This window comes from Macrobrachium rosenbergii, chromosome 58 (assembly GCF_040412425.1).
Source record: "Macrobrachium rosenbergii isolate ZJJX-2024 chromosome 58, ASM4041242v1, whole genome shotgun sequence".
NCBI lineage: Eukaryota > Metazoa > Arthropoda > Malacostraca > Decapoda > Palaemonidae > Macrobrachium > Macrobrachium rosenbergii.
Window position 1 is genome coordinate 19,525,786 of NC_089798.1, and position 20,271 is coordinate 19,546,056.

Below are 20,271 nucleotides of genomic sequence, written 5' to 3' on the forward strand. Positions count from 1 at the left end.
ATATATATATATATATATATATATATATATATATATATATATATATATACTGTATATAGTTGAGAAAATTAAAAAGATATATGAGGCGGATAGATATTATATTGATAGTGTAAAACGCTCAGACATGATCGAAGAGGGACCTGAACACAAACTGAAAAGGGGTAGAGCGTATGAAGTGACTCACATGTATGAGACTGTGAAGTTCAAGTTGTTGCCGAAGTCCCACGGTTATTGTGTCAAAGTACAGTAATTGCAAGCTCTTAGCTTTTCATAACCTTTCATTTTGGGTCTGGTGATCAGCGACACAATAGCATTACAAGTTAAGATGTGTGTGCGTTTGCAAGACCTAAGCGACAGAAATACCAACAGAATATGATGAAAAACTACAACATTCTTAATAAAAGAAATGGAATTAAATCCTTCAAAAATTTATTGGACCTATTACAAGCTAGTAAGATTGAGTATGTCACGTATTTGATAACGACCTTTTTCCTGGTACATGTAATAAACCTATTGAAAGGGATAAATACAAGAAAATGGATGGATTGCAAGGGGCTATGCAATGGGTAATAAGAATATTGACGAGTGGGGTATGCTTTGTAGAACGTCAAATCAAAGTTGAGATTCTTGTTCTCAGAATAAGTTCAGATTCAGTTTTCAGCAATTGTTTAAATATGAAGATACTTATGTATTATTTACATTTGCGCAGGTTATTTACGCTAGTGACTTGTCACACCGACTTTCCACATTTGGTTGGTCACTGTCCGGCGGCCTCGACATGGACGACAACTTTTACCCAGACCTGTTGATCGGATCGTACGCTTCCGACGCTGCCGTCCTGCTCAAGTAAGTCCTGCCTGCGCTTTGTGTGTGTGGTGCGGTGATGAGTGTCGTCACTTCTGCACGGTATTGCTGTCTTTGCTCCTGGCCTCTTCAAATGAGTTTGGCCTTGTATTAGCGTTCATTCAAATGTTCGTGAGACCGATTAGACGCCTCAACTTGTTATTATTTGTGCAATAAACATTGAAAGGGAATATACCTAAGATTTTAAAACTAGCAATTTGGCATCCTGCCAGAAAGGGCAAGTATCACTCTTTTTGGTTTACTTGCTTAATAGTATCATTTCAGGAGAATTGGTAATTACCTCTATTATGTACATAACCACTGGCAAAAAATGATTTGGAGATGCTATTCAGGATGCCTTTGGTTTTCAGTTCCATTTTGGTATGGTTATTCATAAGCTGTGTTTTGATGAATATAAGTCGCCTTCTCAAGCTGCTTACATCTTTTTCTGTTCAGAAATTCACCGTCATGTAATTGCATCAAACTGTAGGTTGAATCTGTAGGGTCCTCTCATTTTCTCAGTTGTATTAATTCCGGCGGTGAATTTTCTGGCTAGTCATTGGATTTTTTCATTTCATTTATATTAATACTGTATCTTTTTCTTTCTAGTTTTTATTGTATATATAATTCGTGATAAAAAACGGGTGGTTTTTTATCTTTGGCACTGTACGCCCAGGATTGTAAAAGCCACAAAAGTCATATTTACATTTGTAAGAAAGAGAATTGATAGTCATAGCTCTTCTTAAAAAGATTTTGTTTGTTTATCCTTAAATAATTTTCTCCATGAAAAAATATTTAAAGTAGCTTGATCTGTTACGCAAAGGCATTTTTGAAACTGACTTAACAAGAAAAACAAAAAGACCAAAACTAAAAATATTAAGTGGCTCTGGTTAGATTGAACCGCTCGCCCTGTACATATACTTTTACTTCTTGCAATTCCTTTTCTGGAAACTGTCACAGCTCAAGGCGGTCCTGGGTTTAAATGAGCTTAGGGACGAAGTTCTTGGCATAAATAGACTTTCTCTTTTAAAGTCATGTAGGAGAAAGATAATCCACCTCTTAAAGTCATGGAGGAGAACGGTGATCCATCTCTATCTTTCTTGGATACTGAAGGGAAGTCTAAGACATGTTTCACGGAATCCTCTCTTGGTTCACTTGGTTTATTAGTTTGCTTTTTTGCGTTTGCGCCGATTGTCATCATTATTTATTTGCCCCTACTATTTGCAATTAGGTCTCACGAATTGAAGCAGCTTTCCCTTACAGGAAAATTATGTCACAGGAGTCATTATTGCATTCGTTTTTTAAGTAAACTGCTGATTACCTCCACAACATTAGTTGCTTCATCTTCATACGCAACTTATCTGCAGTGTATCAGCTCCAGTTCACACGCGACACCATTCACCTTTAATTTGCACGTACTCTCTTGCTGCCTAGATATTAATTTTTTCTGTCCATAAACCTCCTCTACACTTCCGGTACTATCTCGGTATCCCTTTCCTCTTTCCTCCCAGGAATTCCACACTCTTCACCAACGTATAGTCCTCAATTCTTCTCAGATGACCAGATTACTTTAAAAGCCCCATATCCATCTGTTTTCATTCTTGAACTTTTTGTACCAGTTCCTTGCACCTCCACATTTCTCACTCTTGCAGTCTTTAAGAAATATTAAATAGTTATTCGCGACAGCTTTCGACATTCATATATATAGGAGAGTAGATTCAGCAGTCCTTTATACAACTTTGACTTCCATAGACACTTCTCGTAAAGACCTTTTGCCGAGATCTTGTTACCTTCCTTCACCTATTACGGAACTCTGCTTCTGTCATCTTACCTAGCACCAGTTGTTGTATTTACTCCTAAATATCTTAAAACATCAGTTGTTTCCAGTTATCCACTACCCACAGTAACATTCCATGTTTCCGTTTACCTTCTAAATCATACTCCTACTTTCAAATTTCCTTTATGCAAACACTGTTTCTTTCACAAGTCTGCAGCCTTCTGCACGATTAAAGATCTACTCTAATATCTGCGAACATCAGCCACTTTACTCTCCATTCGCCGGCCACCCCCCCCCCCCGCTTCTGTTGTACAACTTTTCACCCATAACTCCTGCTCTTTCTCTGACTGGACACATAAGTCTCCCTATTTAACTATTGAACTGCCTTGGAGACATGACGCTACACTAGTCTCTGACCCCCTTCCTAAAACAGTATCTGTCCCATCTACATTATTGTAACACATGCCTCACTATTAATCACTTTAAAAGAATTACCTTCCACTTTGTTCACCCTCAGCATTGAACACTTTGTACCCCAGTCAGTTCTGCCATAAGCATTTTCTAGGAACAAGTACAGATTGTAGGCTTCTCTCTTCACCTAAAATTCTCCATCTCTTATTGAAGCACTTCCTCCTCCTCCTCCTCTCACTTCCCAGAAAGAGAAGAGCAACAAGAACATCAACAACAACACCTCCCCTTCTTCAGCACTCACACCCAGCAGCATCCTGCCCCTTCACCCAACCTCTATCCCAATCATTCCATGCATATTCCCTACCATCCCCCTATCCCAGCTACCTCCAGTCTATCCACCACCCACGTCTATATATCCTCTAAATGCACACACACAGAACACCACAACACAACTCCTGTAGGCAGTGCTACAAAACATCTTAATGCCAACAAGGAACAACCAAGTCCCTACTCATCTGTGTGTGAAAACATTGGAGGCTCACTGTCAATCAAGGGAAGGAACGCAAAAAACCCTCTTCCTAAAGTTGATTGTAAAGTGAAACGTACATAATCCTTTTCCTCATTGAGAACCCCTTAGATGTAACAGCAAAAGTAGCTGAATTCTACATAGAAGGTTATTCAAACATTATGTCCACCTTGTCGGCAGACAAAAGTGAAGGGTTATATTATGGCATAGAAATAAATAAATTTATAAAATATTATTAAGCATAAATATCAGTGCATGGACTTTCTTAGAAATTTATGTAAATGAGTTGAACTTTGCCATTTTACTTACTTACTGTCCTGCAAGGGCATCCTCTTAAACAATTTATTATCAATAATAAATTCACTGGGTTCACCCGACCTTGTTATACTGGTGCTGGGGCCGTTTGAATTTTCCAAATTCAGTATAGAGAGAAGGAATAGATGTCCCATTGCTAGGTGATACAACTGAAACGAGAATGATAAGCAGCTCAGTCAGTATATAATCTCTTAGAAAAGATAACATTTGAAATGAGGCAACACAGTTGTGAGAAGAAATTTCCCTAAATCAGATTTTCACAAATAACTAAAACCTCTTAAGCAAGACTTTAAAGCAGCCCCAAGCTCTCTCTGATCAGCCTCCACAAGACAAATTGGGCTGAAATTAAGCACTTCTTATCGTCGACCAGTTGGGTTGCATCAGTATACAACAAATTGAGCACTAAACCCTTCCAATTATTACATTAGAAGTGTATGAGGCATAAGCAACTTCTGCCCTGTTTATAAGAATCTACCAGACAAGACAGAAGACATAAATTAAATAGACTGGTAAGTCTTTGAGAGAGAAATGAAAACTTTCATGTCAGTATCACTGAACTCCAACTGACCCGTTAGTATAAAAGCAGAATATCACATATACAACAAAGTCTAATCAGTTTTCTTGAAATCCAAAACCAAGCCAAACAAACCAAGTTTTTTATCTCATACACATGCAAAGGTAAAAAAGCGAAGAGAGGCATTTGCCTACCAAAAGTAAATGGATCCCTTAACACATCACCAGAACAGATTAGCAGATGTCTATCAGAGCAGTACTCTTCCATATATTTAGCGTCAGACCCGACCAATTGCATTCTTCACCCCATCACTACAAAATATTGGCTTCTTGGAAGAAATGATTGAAAAGGAAGTATGCTCTTACAATTAACTCTCCCTCTAGAACAGATGACATAGAAACTAAAAAAAAAAAAAAAAAAAAAACGCTGTTGGTTAAGACGAGAATGGGGGGTTGTGTATCAAGTGTTTGTCATGAAAAATGTGAGAACTTTGAGATTAAAGAGAAAAAGCTGGACATGGCATAAGGTATGACAGGATTAATGGAGAGGCAGTTTGAGGTGTCGAGGATTTATGTTATAGAAAATGACTTGTGTTATGTCCAGTAGGCTGTTCAGTATCTTTGGACGGTGAGAAGATATATATATATACAGTATATATATTATATATATGTATATACATATATATATATATATATATATATATATATATATATATATATATATATATATATATATATATATATATATGTACATACATACATACACACTCGTAGGCACCTGTAATCCAGTGGGTAGGACGCTTGCATTGACAGCAAAAATTCTAAGGTTCTATCCCTTAAATAGCCCTTATGCTTTAGGCACGTTCTCAAATCCCACTTCGCCTTTGTTGACCTGTGTGTGTGTGTGTATGTATGTGTGTATGTATGTCTGCCACCGATATATGTGTTCCCAGGTTCTCTACGAAGGCTTTTGTTTAGATTATTCTTAAAAATGTAGGGAATTATGCTGTGTATTTCCGTTTTTATGCTTAACATTTTGCAGAGAGAAATAAAAAGCGAAATAATTTGCGAAGGAACACAAATTTTCACTTTAAACACTTTTTGCTAAGGGAGCAAAACAGTTATGCGTTCCATTTTCGAATTTCCCTTCTAGTTTGTATAACTTGGCATTAGTCGAAATTCCGAATGGAATGAGTTACTTTCGATTTTCTTTTTCTGTTAAATAGTCAGTTTCATGGAAGTTTGGGAAATGCGTATTTGACAGAGAAGAAGATATCAACGTTCCCTCTATGAATCTGTCTTTTGATGGATACACGATTCCTTTCCTCAGGGCCCGTCCAGTTGTCAACTTGTTCAACCACTCACTCTCTTTCACTTCGGAGGGCAAGACTATTGACATCGAAGCCGTGGGGGAGGAGCAGTCTGGATGCCAGACGCCTTCGGGGAGATCGGTAGCCTGTGTTGGCCTCGAATTTTGTATTGGCTATACAGGCGTCGGTGTTCCAGACGATATAGGTAAATTTGGAGTATTTTTCCAAGTGTGTCCTCATAAGAAAGTTGCTTCCTTTGTATGTCTAATTGCTCTTCCTAAAATAGTCGTAATTACGCAGTCCATCAAAATATTCATCTAGCCTTTTATTGGACTTCTTATAGTTGATTCCTTTATATGGATTTTTTTTATTAACTTCTGATTTAGCAAAACTTTCGTAACGCCTTTTGAGTTCCCTTCTCGCACTAACTATCTGATTAGTTTTAGCTAGATTCCACAATGTGCTGTATTTTGAGGTTCCATTTTCGTTTATAAAGTTTTAAAGTTTACCTTCTTGAGATCAATTATGACTAATATCAGTTATGACTGATTTTCGCAGAGTTGTTTGTCGAGTATCACCTGGATGAAAAAGTAAGAGAACCTCGTTTGTTCTTTTTATCGAATGACCATCGACAACTCGAAGAACAAGTTCAGTTGGAGAGGAACATAACATCATGCAAGTTCCATCAAGTCTATGTGACGGTGAATAAACTTGTTATTCTGGAATTCCTCTTTTCAGTTATTTTTCTTTTACAATAAGTAAAATATGCATTTCTTACCATTCATAAAATCTTAGAAACGTTTCTTGAACTTTTAAAACAGTTTATTTTTAGCGCACTGTAGCGAATAACTTAGTGGAAATTAAATATATTCAACGACTCAGTATTTCTTTTTAATGTTTGTATATCTACATAGGCAAGCAATAACGATGTTCCTTTCTTTTCCTTAAAATGTAATGCAGTATTCACTACTGTATTATACGCAAAACTTAGATAATTTGATTTTATTCAACAGAAAACATTGACAGATAAGCTGACTCCGATGACAGCCGGTGTGAAATACCGTCTTGTAGAGCCCTCCTACAGAAGGACACCGCGATCTTTGACTCCTATTCTGAATCAGCGCCAAAAGCTCTCCCTGTCCGACTCCATCACTATTCAGAAGAACTGTGGAGATGATAATGTTTGTGTACCAGACCTCATCCTGACGTTCACGGCGTTAGTTATCATAGTATGATTTCGTTTGTCTGATACTGCTGTAAGTTTGGCCCCATTTGAAACATTGTCCTCTAGCAGAAGCCTGTTCTTCATGTACGTTAGAAATATTTTTTTCTGACAGTTACTGCTGTTTCTTCTACAGGCCTGAAAAATACGTATCCGATAGGAAAAAGCTCTTGGAAATTGATATCAGGGTCGTCAATGATGCCGAAGACGCCTTTGAAGCCAGGGTGTACGTCCCTGTTCCACCTGGACTCTCGTACACCAACTTCATGCCCAAGGACAACACGTCTGTCACTTGTTCGCAGAGGGCTGTTGGTAGCAATCTCACTATTGTCTGTGAAGTAGGCAATCCTCTACCAATGCATAAAGGGGTAAAAAATAGCGACTAATGGTGTACTCTTTGTCAGACCGCATTTTTAATTCATGAATATTAAATCCATGCCTAACAACTAGAATTTTTTGTGAATTAAATACATGTTCACACTCCAGCTAGTGGCATGTGTATCACAAGCCAAATGCTCCTGTTTCGATGTAGAAGTAATTTTACTCTTCTGTGGAAGATTAAAACATAGCTGGTTTAATTTTGGTTGGTTAAATTTCTTTGCCAGGTTCATTTCGGAATGTCCTTTGAGCAGTTGGGCGACCCAGTCGGCAACCAGTTCCTCTTTGAAGTAACGGCCAACAGCACCAACAGTGAAGAAAGCAGGACCAGGGATGACAACGTAGCACTCAAATCTGTTCTCATTGATGCAGATACACAGCTTATTCTCTATGGGTAAGTGACAAATAATAATACTTGGAGATTTGTATGACGAGATATGAGGGGCTGGGGATGAAAGAGTTAAAAGATGGATAAAATCCCTAAACTGGGTGTTTTTCTTTCTTTCACTTCAGCACTTCTGACCCTGAAAACATCGAGTATAATCGTACTTTGTACGACATTCGTTACAAGACCCATGAAAAACACCTTGGTCCCCAGCTCATGCACAGATATGGATTATCAAACAAGGGCCCTTCACATGTGATGGAGTCAGAGATTGTCATTTTGTGGCCAACAAAATCACTGAATGGTAAGTCATTAGAAGAATATAAATAGTAGTTTAAGCTGTGGGTTACATTATCCTGAATTTTATCTGCTAAATATACAAACAATGAAGACTGGAGCTAAATGCGCTTAGAAATACCATGAGTATATTATTTAAAGATCGAAAATACTTTTTTTATTTACTGTACACTTCATCAGTTTTTATGCATTGTACGCAAATGTAACACAAATTCAAAATGATATGCAATAATTTCGTGGAGTCCTAATATACAGTACCAGGCTTGAACGTTTTATTTACACAATCTGTATAAGAGACCCGCGAAGTTTATGTAATTTTACGTACTAAGATTCATTTCTTTCATAGGGAACTACCTTCTGTACTTGGTAGAGCAGCCTCTCACAGAAGGACCTGTCAATTGCTCGATTGTGCCTGACGTCAACCCAATGAATCTTCAGGTATGTCGGTGTATTTATGTAGCGGAATATGTTTTCACGTCTATAAGCTGTTTGCGTACTTGTTGAAATGTACGAATGTTCAGCTTTGTGGTTCGTAACATTGGTAGAATGAAATTTTTCTCATTTAATTGACGAAGATACGGTTGTGAAATTTAGTAAATTATAATGGCTAATTCGTACTTCTCTGTACTGGTAACTTACCTCCATTTACTTCAGATTTTCAATCATACAAACAAGTACAAATAATATTTTATCAAATGTCTTACCTGTTGATGCTTTCTAAATTCTTTCAGATTGTGTTTAATAGACTTTCAGTTGAGATATCAGTTTTGTCTTTAACCAAATAATAGGTTTTGAATTATATTTGCAAAGTACTTTCGCCAAGTCATAATTTAGAAGTTGCTGCCTGTATCATTGACAGTTAATTGAGAAGAAGGCTGGCGTGGATGTTTCGAAACTCGAGGGACAGGAAGAAACTCTTCGCAATGTTGAGCTGGAAGGAACTTACGCAGAGGAAACGTATGTCTCTGGCGGTGGTGGTGTATACAGGGAATCTGATGCCGGGTCTGATGGTGACTCCGAATCGTCATCGTCAACATCATCGTCATCATCATCTGAGACTTTCTATTCAAGTGGTAGTAGTGGTGGATCCTATTCCTCATCCTCCTCCTCCTCCTCCTCATCTTCGACCAGGACATATTCTTCATCGTCTTCCAGCTCAAAGACCACTTACAGCTCATCCTCAGATTACGGGTATTCATCATCAGAGAATGAATTAGTGAGGAAACGCCGACAGGCCAATGAGCCTCGTGACTGGGATAAGGAGGTAGGCACTTCATGCATCATAAAGCAAGGGACAAGAACATTATTAGCTCTGGATACATGAATTGAGAAATAAAAGTAGCCTCACAAAATGCTCATAATTTTTTATCTTGACAGACCAGTCATTGTGGAATAACTCAGTGTACGCAAATCCGCTGCTCAGTTGGACTTCTAACGGCCGAAGATATCGTGTACATCTACGTCCGCTCGAGGCTGGTGGTGGACACACTCGAAAATGTAAGACTTGTTTTGTCAAATTTTGTTTAGAATGTGTCTGATATATCTCTTCCTTGTCAAATTTATACTCTGATATATTTTTTTTTACTAAATTTTAGTTTTCATCTTGAGTCGGATACTAGAGTATAATTTTTAAGAATAAAAATGGCGAGTTGTAAGATTAATGTGCAAATTGCCATTGTCCTGAGCGTGACTTTTCCAAGGAAACTGAATTTCGTTGTAGATAAAGAGCAGCTATGAGAACCTGCAGCTGACGTCATGTTACTCCAGCATGTATTGCTTCTAGATGTAAGCATTTGTCGTTGAATCAAGAAATCTCATAAAAACGCCATAAACAGCACTGCAGAGGCATTCATTTTGTTATTTTTGCATATGACTTATGATGCATGTAGCAATTACTCCAGACAGAGGAAGGTTCTAAGCGGAAGTCAATTATGAGAAATATAAAAAGGGTTAACCAAAGTGCAAGGCTGCAAATATCGAGTATGGAATTAAGGTTTCTGTCAGCTCACATCGCTGAAATCAAATAATTGGTTACTGTGTCCCGCTCCTGCAATGATTAATGTCTGGTACACAAGCTGAAAGTAAAAACAAAAAGTTCGTGACTGGAAGGTTGAAAAGGTGAAACACGAGTTAACAAATAACGAATGTTGGCGCTTTTGTCATTTATCATCCAACCACGTCACCCTCAGCGTAGTATGATGTCTGTCTTATCATTTTATTCATAGTTTTAATACTTGATGTAAGAGCATGATAGTGTGCAGGCCATTTTCGATGTTTGTCATGCTTCCACTCGCCGGTGAGTCATTTTCCAACTATTACAAGAGGAGCACAAGTTGTAAAACACAGGAGTAAGTAAATGTATATATCATACGTGAAAGTAGTTTGGGAACCTAACAGGAACGTTATAAGAGTTAAAATACAATCGAACAAAAAGAAAATGCAATACAAACAATAACGAGGAAACAAAAGAAAATCCAAGAACCGACATAAAGATGATGAAATTTATTCAGTGAAAAGCAATCATTCTCTCTTTAAGGCTGGTTTTTACTTTGATAAAAAAAAATCTGCTTTCCTCAGCTTTTCCGGAACAGGGGCTTTAGCGAGGACTGGAATTTTCAAGAGAAAACGAGGTTTTACATTTTGTTGTAACAAGAATGAAAAAATTGGTATGAAACTGATATTTTCTGTAAAGTCTGTTATATGCGAAATTAAAACTGGACCTCAAATTGAAAAGTGGGGATGGGGAGCTTCCGGTCACTTAGTAAACTGCTGAGAAGTGTGTGGCATTGAAAGTCTTCAAGTCATAAATGTTTCAGGCTTTGTATTTAATTTATACAGTAGTTTTTCAGACTGCGATCAGGTTGCTGATATAATGAATGGAATAAGATAAGCATTTTGATAATTATATATATATATATATATATATATATATATATATATATATATATATATATAATAAATATATATATAGAATATAAATAAATATATATATATATATATATATATATAATATATATATATATATATATATATATATATATATATATATATATATATATATATATATATATATATATATATATATATATAAATGACGTAAAATGTAGTCTCAGGACACTTGCAGCAGTCTCATTTGATCTGATATATTATGAAATATTTTTGTAAGGTTTTGAACCCTCTGACCTACTTTTAGCACATTTATCATTGACGTGTTAGTGCAGTGCTTGGTGTTAAATGAAGAGGTGGGAGTCACACTGCGTTATCTTTAAGAATAAGTGCCCTTTGAATTCCTTCCATTGTTGCCTCTGACCAAATGTTTCAATCTTTGCAGGAAGAACTGGTAAGTGCAGCGTTGTAATATTAATAGTTATATATTGTGGATTAGTACCACATTAACCACATTAGCATAACATGCCCCAACATTATTAATCAGGATCTGTTATTAGAGGGATCAGACAATCAAGACTTCTTCTTTCCCTGTTAATGTTAGTGTGTCCCGTACAGTACTTAAGTCATCTTTTGACAAGAGAGAAGCTCTCCAAGTACACGGCGCTCTTATTAATCACAGTCTTGCTCACTCACTAAATGTTTTATCATTGTTATTTCTTATTTGCTTCATATACGACCTACATGTTTGTGATTATCTTGAGTTGAAATCTGTTGGATAGTTTTGCAATTTGAATAGTCTGTTTATGATTAGTGTTTATCCTTCCATGAGGCATTTTTGAACATTCATCTGATTTTCCACTTCCGAGTACTGTAGTACTGCAACTTGCCACAGTTTTGCTACATGGCATCCTTGAACTGCATATTCTCTTTTGATTCTCTTGCATTTTCCCAGTTTTGTATGAATGGTGTTAATTTTCTGACTCTCATAATTACACTTTTCTTACTTACCCTACAAATATTTTTCGTAAACATTTCTGTTTGATTTTGGTAGATATACTTCAAAGTTATGTTAATTTTTGGGATGTCTTGATACTTGATTACTAATAATCCTGTATGAATTGCAGTTAGAACTATTTATTCGTTGAAATTATAACTAATTTTGTATTAATTATAGTTTAACTAATCTCTTATGAGAAATCGGTATTTCCTTTCTCGCAGGTACTATAGCACGTTAGGTTTATATAATTACCGAATCTGGGAAAAGAATATCACACTGTTATGCGCTTAAAATGCCAGCGTTATTCACTCGAGTGAACCTTGTACTGATTTCTGAAATGTCTCATATGAAGGCTAAGGTTACAGCAGCAGCACACATGGTCACATAATCAAATTGTTTTATTCGCACTCACATTCCCATTCACACAGCCTCACACACTCCCACACACACACACACACACGTGTGTGTGTGTATGTATATATACATACATATATATATATATATAATATATATATATATATATATATATATATATATATATAATATATATATATATTATATGTGTATATATATATTATATATGTATATATATAAACATACATACACAAATATACATATTTCATTTTTTTACCGTAATTTTTCAGTATTGGTGTCCTGTTCTTGTCTGAAGTTAAGATATTTACAAGAATTTTACTCGTTGAAGATTGCCATTTGAAAGGCAATCAAAGGAGCAGTTTGAGTGAGTGATCAAGAACTTAACAAACAATACGTGAGTTCAACCGTTGAAGATGCATACAGTAGTACACTGTTTCAACTCTGGGTGGTGAGTTGTGCACATTAACGGCATCCTGGACAACTGTAGATACAGGGAGGTGTAAGGAGGTTTAAAACTGGAAGCCCAGTTCGTGTTATAAGTCAAACACAAAAGATGAAACAAGCACACCACCACCACCTCTCAAGCTCCTCAAGGAGAGCAAGCACAGTGTCGCTGTGCTTGAGGATCTTTGGACGACACCACCTAATCCATAATGGGAGAGTATACGGAAGTGATGCAGCCTAACTTGTCGCTGCTCAACTTTGCCTTCGTTCTTTGCTAGAAGCTAGCAAGATGTTCTGATGACATTGCTATGGGTAGGCCTTTCGATACGGTTTTGACCATATTGTGTGTGTGGAATGAAATACTGTCTCTGAGTGATATCGAAATGTATTTATGATACTGAATTTCTTAATCATGGAATTCCATTATTCTTGAATATTGTAATAAGACCTACAGACAGAATGTTCGGGGCAGCAGTTTACAGTTAATTCAGATTTTACTTGTAATACCCTTATATAATCATTTTCTTTTATCTTTCACCAAGATTTTAAAAGCTTTTTTTGAAACTGCACAGCCTGATGAAATGGACGAATGTCATAGCTTTGTATCATATCGTTCACAGATTTTTGGTAACATCAGATATTTGTAACTTTATTCCTTTAGGTGATTGGCAAAAGGTTGAGCAGTGCAATAAAGCATCACAACAAAATTACTTCAAATTCAAGGGAAATCCATTACTAGACAACTCAGTAAATAGCACTATTATAACTTCTGTAAAACTACACTGTTGTTTCGAAGACTGATCAAGATTTAAAAGCCAAAGCTCCGTCTGATGACTGAAGTGTCCACCTTGACAACAGCCAACCTCAAAGCACTGGAGTTGGCATACCCGAGGATGTCTCTTGGACACCCTGCTTTCTACTGTAAATGGCTCTTACCCATTGTTGCTGCTTTCCTCTCCGCATAGAGACATATGCTTGAAGGCAGACTGCTGCGTTTCTTTGAAATGCACCAAGTTTATTTATCATAAAAAAAAAAGGGATATTATATGCTTGCACTCCTTACAGCAAAATGACATTAATGTTTGTTGTGCAAAATTTGAAGGTACATTACTAGCACTTCTATAAAAAGTCGCTCTAAGAGTTGAGCATTTTGGTAATAATAATAATTCCCGTTATCATTATGATTACAAACACACACAAATATTACGAACTCCTGATTTTGTTTATGACATGCCCTCAACGTACAAAATGTAATGATGATTCATTTGAAACAAGTCTCGGGTAATTATGGGTCATATTGAAAGGTAAAAACCTTTTCTAAATTCCAAGCTCAGTTCTTCATGAACTAAGTCGTTTTATAGCGTTTAGTTTAAGGGTCGAATTGATAATGAGTTAACTAATTATAAGCGTTCACACATTCGTGTCATTCGCTTTTTTGCATGATAAAAATGTCCTTACTGTCAGTACAAGCAGTGACAGTTTTTTAGATTCATTTGGGAATTACTATCATAAAAGCAATGTACTGTACCAGAATATATATTCTTCAATAGTTTTTGGATACATAGGATCAAGTTATATGTGTGGGAATAATGTAAAAATTGATTACAATGTTAATAATCGTTTTACTAGCCAAAAAAAGTCATAATGTAACGACTAAAATTCCATTCATAATAAAACCCCCGTCTTTGTTTTGATCGTTGATTTTTGCAGGAATGTTCCCTGTCAATATGTAGCCTTTACCATTTTCAGAAAATAATTTTCATTTTGCCACTTATAATTTTTTTTACCATTATTCCACTTTTATGTAACCGAGCATTCAATATTGTGTAGTAATTGACTCTGTCGTATCCATTAATTATTTAAGAACAAAGTCGCGGGTCTACATCAGAGGCAAGATTTTCCCTATACAAAATCCTGGGAATTTTTCACTGGAGGAAACTTACATATAGAATGGTTTGTAGTCTGCAGTAGTAATAACAGTTAGATTGATTGTACAACCAGCCATTGGCGTTTAGAAATAGAAGGATAGCATGTTGAAAGTTTCTTGCTTTTATTCAGTTGTTTTGTATACATAAGAGCACAAGTAGTATATAGCAACATCTCTGTTCTCTTATGGATGTATGGATTTATTTGTTGGCATTTCTAGATCCTTCTTGTATTCACTTAAGGTTCATTTGAGTCCACCTCTGGTGATTTTTTCGGTGTCACGCGGCACAAAGAAATCCAGCAGGTATACTGTACTTTTAATTAGGAATCTAATGAAAAAGTTTGCTATCAGTACTCTCTCTCTCTCTCTCTCTCTCTCTCTCTCTCTCTCTCTCTCTCTCTCTCTCTCTCTCTCTCTCTCTCGTTTGAGTATTGCCTGTGAACCCAGTTAAGTAGCCAGAAAAAGGTTTATATAGGCAGTTATTAATGATGAAAGTTTTCACTGAAAGTGGTTAGACAGGTAAATAGAGGTTTCACCAGCTTTGCTCTAAAATGCAAATTGTCTGAAATTAGACGCATTAGCACAGTGAAAAATCAAAACTAAATTTGATATTTGAGCTATATGAGACGTGGACGATGAAGATAGAGGGACAGAGCGAGACGCATACACAGTAGCCTCTATTGGTTAAGAGTAACCTTCCTTATGGTCGCTGCCAACGTGCAATATCTGGAGTCTAACACACTAACTTGAATCACTTGTTCTCTCTGGTGATATTCCTCCACTCGCTGGTTGGTGTTGTCACTTGCATCCCGGACTGAAAACAATTGCTGGTGTGCCCCGATGTGGAAATGTGCTGCTTTCCTTGCGACATCAGTATCCGATTGAAGACGTCAGCATCACCAGCAGGATGGTTGCCAGAGTCAAGCGTCTGCCACATGGTGTTGATCCATCCATCATCCCGGTAAGTCACAACCTTGTTTTATAATTTCAGAGAAGTAGTGTCAAGTGTTAAAAACTTGCCTAATTAAGATGGTTCATAATTTAATTGCAGAAGTGAATCAGCGGAGAAAGCTTGACACTACTTGTGATCCTATGAGTAATTAATATTTATGAGCAGTGGGAACTCATTTGGCAATATACTGTCCATATAATGGACAAAGAATGCATAACAATGTTTATATTAACTTTCTACTCTTTCAGTTAGTGGTACATAAAGATATTGTATAATATTCAGCTCTTTTACATATTGTATGAGCCTGATCATTTTTTAGAGCACATAATGTTCGCAAGGGTGATATTCTATCTTGGAAAGAAGAATTTTGAGCTTATCTTAGAGAGCACACTGGAACACACAATTTTCGTCTTCTCTAATAAAAGTACTGGGTTGCAATCTGCGACAGAGACTGAACTACTGAATTGCAATTTAAGGACTAAATTTCAGGAGGTTGGCCAGTCCTGATTATGCTGAGAGGTTCAACTATAAGAATTTTAACTGAACAGAAATGGGTGAAGAGAAACCCCTGCTGCAATTAAAAAAAAATACAGTAAAGACCCACTGGCCAATCTAGTTTTCCTTAATTTTCTGGCATTCCATGAAAAGAATGTAATAATAATTGTACTGATTGGTCTACTTCCAGTTTCTATGAATAGATCAAAATGTTGAACATTATGGTGTTAATGTAACCAAACCAAAGATAACCTAAGGTAACAAAGATAAAGATGAAGAAAGGCAAGAATAAAAGGGGCATAGAACTTATAGGTGCATGTGAGATAGATTTGATGTGAGGGGTGCAAAGGAAAGTGGGTTTAGGTAAAAAGAAAGGGGAGTGAGGTAGTGTGACGTTATATTTGGTTAGTGGGCTTTGGGCGTGGTCATTAAAAATTATAACTATGCAACTAATTATGGAATAATTAGGGTTGTTTGCAAGGAGGGTAAAAGTAAAAGTGTAGTGGGGATAAAGAAGAATAAAAATATATGTGAGTGGGGAGAGATTAGTGGAAACTGTAAGATTACAAAAGAAAATTGTATGGTGGTTTTTGGAGTGCGAGTAGCTTAAAAGAAAACATAGAATGGAGGGGTGAAATTAAGTTTTTAAGGAAGAGATAGTGATACAAAATATATCTGTAAGGGACATGCAAAGGTGGCTAAGGAGATAGGGAGAGAGGGTTAAGAGTGAAAAAATATTGTATGGGGCAAGAGTAAACAGAAGGCTAAGAAAAAAGTGTAAGGTGCGAGTGGAGGGGAGTGAGAGGGTTTCGGAGGTATAATGGGATTGGGTTAAGTTAGCTTATGTTAAGTGGGAGGATGAGGTGAGGTTCTCAGATTTAGAGGCAAGGAGGAAGGTCAGGTTATGTTATAGGGGATGAATAAAATCATAAAAGAGAAAGGGGTAAAATTTTAAAAGTAAAGGGTAAGAAGGCGCACTGATTACAAGAAGGGGTTTGGGCGGATGTGTGAAATTAGAGAGACAGCCCAGATAGTGGGACAAGAAGGTCATTTATTGCTAAATATAAAAAAATGTTGAAGTGACATTATATAAAAAGATGAATAGAAAATAGCAATGCTACGGAGCTCACGTATGTCATGAAGTCCCTGGACCTGGTGTCATGATCAGTTAAAGAGCCCCATCCTTTATTGTTTTTGCACGATGGTATCTGGAAAGAAGTATGGAATATCAAGTACCTGGCATTGGGAGTAGCACCTGGGTTACTGCCACCGTGTGAGGAAGTTTAACCTGACGGGTTCTACCTGGTAAATACTGCATAGGCCACTTTCTCATTTATAATAGATATCAAGTAACTAAAGGACCCGTCCTTTTGAGATTAAATACACAAACCAAGTTATCAGCAGCTGGAAACAGTATTCCTTGATATCGAGACCTTCATTGGAAACAGGGCTCATTCCTGTAATGGAATAAGGATTGAAGCATTTTCGGCAAAAATGTACAACGAATCTAAGGAAGAGCAAGAAAGGCCAAGACTCAGTCTTCAGTCGGTACTCATGGGAAACTGTGAAACCAGATTGAGCAACAGTCATGAAAAAGGCAATATGGTACTCAGTACAGTAGCACAAAGATAAAGTGACCCAAAATTAGAAATAAAAAAATACATGTTTAAAACTGAAAACAAAAAATTTAAGTTTGATAAACAGAACAAGTAAAATGATGTAGGTAATTAGTCGTATTTTTTATGGACTAACATTATAATGGTTTCAATGTACACATATTTTTATTGATATTCATATAATTTATATTTACTGCCAAAAAGTAAAATACATACAGAGTTGCGTGCTAAGGGGAAGTAACTGATGGTAGCCGTCATGAGAGAAAGACAAGGAAGGAGAACAAAACACATTCTTCGTGGAACCTGGCCCATTCAAAACAGTGAACTCATACAGCATTAAGTAACCTAAAGCCATAAAGTGTTATGGCAGATTTCGTGATCAATTAAAGGCATTACTTAGAGCCTTCTCTACCCTCACAGATACGAGCCCTTGATGTAACTACTCCAGTATCTCCGGCAAAATCCTTGGACGAAGCCCCTCCAATACCTTGGTGGGTTATTGTTTTGGCAACTATGGCCGGTGTCCTTATTCTTCTCATCATCATCCTCATCCTTTGGAAGGTTAGTTCCAGCCTGGTAATGTCTTCACGTATCAGTTATGAGATTATTTACTTATATATAATGTTTGACAATATGCATAAAAGTTAAAAGTGGAATAATCTCGCTTTCTGTCTATAGAAAGAGAATGATAAAACTAAAAAAGGACACTTAGCAGCGAGCATCCTGTCTTATTTAAACCAGAATGTAAATTCACAAGCTAGAGGAGGTAGTAAACGAGTGTATTTTATTCTTATAATCATGCTGTTAATTTACATAAACAGTTTTGAAAGCATTTCTTTCTCTCCCTACTTCCTTCCAGCTCGGTTTCTTCAAAAGAAGTCGGCCGAAATGTGCCTCAGCTTAATTGCTTATTCCTTCCTTTCTTCTTATTTCCTTCTATTTCCCACTTCTAAGTACGTCAACTGCATGCATGGAATTTTGTGTGGCTCTTGATTTATTGATTTTTTGCCATTTTTTATTTTGCAAAATTATGACTCAGCGAATTATGCAGAAAAGCTTCTTTTTTATAACATGACCTTCCATTAATACAAAGAATACAGCTCTAAATCATTTTTACTTTTTTACGAATGACAGCTATTTTTAATAGATTACTGTTTCCAATGTGTTGTTGTTATTTTATCCTATTTTAATTGAACTAAATCGTTGAAAAATCTGGAATAAATTAACATAAGATAATGACGAAAGCCTGGTTTTCACATCACTCATTAATATGACTGAAGTCACAGTCGTTAGGTAAGATAAATCCACGGGAACTTGGACCATGAAGTGTAACTACATGCTTTAGCGACATATTCTTAAGTTAATTCAAATAATGACGCTTTTTATTTTAGAAAGATTTCTTAATTTTTAATAATTTTTGACTTGGTTCAGTGCTTGCTCATTATTTTGTTACTAAGTTGGGCCTTCCTTTGGCCATCCTGCCTCCCTTTCCTACAGTGTGGTTACTTCAAAAGAAACCGCCCTGAGCCCAGTGGCCGTGGCGCTGACGATGCTCAACCTTTAAATCCTCCCAACGGTCATAACGGCCACAACGGTCACAACTACAGCCCTTACAACCGTCCATTTTATCCTGGAGACGAGGCCTTATGATTATCAGGTTTCTCAGTGTTCTGATCTTATGAAGAAGGAAGACTCAGAAGGACGTCAATGGAATATGGTTCCGGAAGAACCAAGTGATATTTGCTGCATTTCTGGATGAGGGAAGCTTGTCATCTCACGCTTTCTTATCTACTTATCAGTTGGGGGAGATAGCTTTTCATTCCAGAAGCACTGGCTTCATAATTGGACCCCAGGTGAAGGTTTTCTCAATGGATGAAAATATCACTTGTCTACTATAATGAAATTGAATTAAGTCTGAATAGCTATCGGATTTCTGCAATGCAGTACAGTATAGTACCGCAACCAACAATGAACTAAAATTATTAATTTGAAAACCTCCCCAGAAATTTGCAAACTTGACGTAAGTAAAGACTGTCAAAGTCTTTCTCTACAAGGCTGTGTACAGTAGAATCATCCTTGCAAGACAGTCTTGATAACTTGTCATTGTATGAGAGACTTAGTGTGTGCGTGTATGAAAATTTTTATGAACTCCCTAACACTAACAGGATTAAGACTGAAAAATCGCCTTCGTTCACACCAGTGCTAATTTTTTATATAAATTTGGAATAAGATAACGCGAATTTTAGAACAGTGTTATGGAGGTTTGGATCTCATTTGTTTATGTCACGTAGCCAAGTGCCATACTGAGGTATGATTGATTGTCTCCAGCGGTGAAGCAGTCTTTTTTGTAAATTATAGTCATGACACATTATTCTGTAAAAATTTTTTTTACCAGTTATTCATTGTATTCTCTTTTTTACAGAGTCAAGTTTGACAACAATTTTCATATCGTACGGCAACTTTAATTTTGTAGAATAGTGTCAAGTTTACTTAATTTAAACTTTGAAACTTTTTTGTTTATATTGCCTTGGTTTGATGCAGAATCTCCCAACCACATTTCATTTTACTGTAGTTAGAAATACAAACTTTATATACTGAC

General features: G+C 36.5%; 1 protein-coding gene across 4 annotated transcripts in view; it reads left to right on the forward strand.

Moving 5' to 3' along the window:
- The window catches only part of LOC136837170 (integrin alpha-PS2-like), a 753,892-nt gene that overhangs the window by 732,458 nt on the left and 1,163 nt on the right, over positions 1–20,271 (forward strand). For 2 of the 4 annotated variants that reach the window (XM_067101840.1, XM_067101842.1), the window contains 14 exons: positions 710–846; positions 5,716–5,900; positions 6,254–6,396; positions 6,709–6,911; positions 7,054–7,285; positions 7,523–7,689; positions 7,809–7,984; positions 8,324–8,415; positions 8,837–9,241; positions 9,355–9,474; positions 15,484–15,570; positions 18,093–18,233; positions 18,532–18,625; positions 19,170–20,271. The exon at positions 19,170–20,271 is cut by the window's right edge and continues 1,163 nt beyond it. In XM_067101840.1, coding sequence (XP_066957941.1) covers positions 710–846; positions 5,716–5,900; positions 6,254–6,396; positions 6,709–6,911; positions 7,054–7,285; positions 7,523–7,689; positions 7,809–7,984; positions 8,324–8,415; positions 8,837–9,241; positions 9,355–9,474; positions 15,484–15,570; positions 18,093–18,233; positions 18,532–18,576 — 2,133 coding nt within the window. In that variant the 3' untranslated portion in view covers positions 18,577–18,625; positions 19,170–20,271. The remainder of the gene's footprint in view (positions 1–709; positions 847–5,715; positions 5,901–6,253; positions 6,397–6,708; positions 6,912–7,053; positions 7,286–7,522; positions 7,690–7,808; positions 7,985–8,323; positions 8,416–8,836; positions 9,242–9,354; positions 9,475–15,483; positions 15,571–18,092; positions 18,234–18,531; positions 18,626–19,169) is intronic. The other 2 variants (XM_067101841.1, XM_067101839.1) reach the window with 1 other exon arrangement.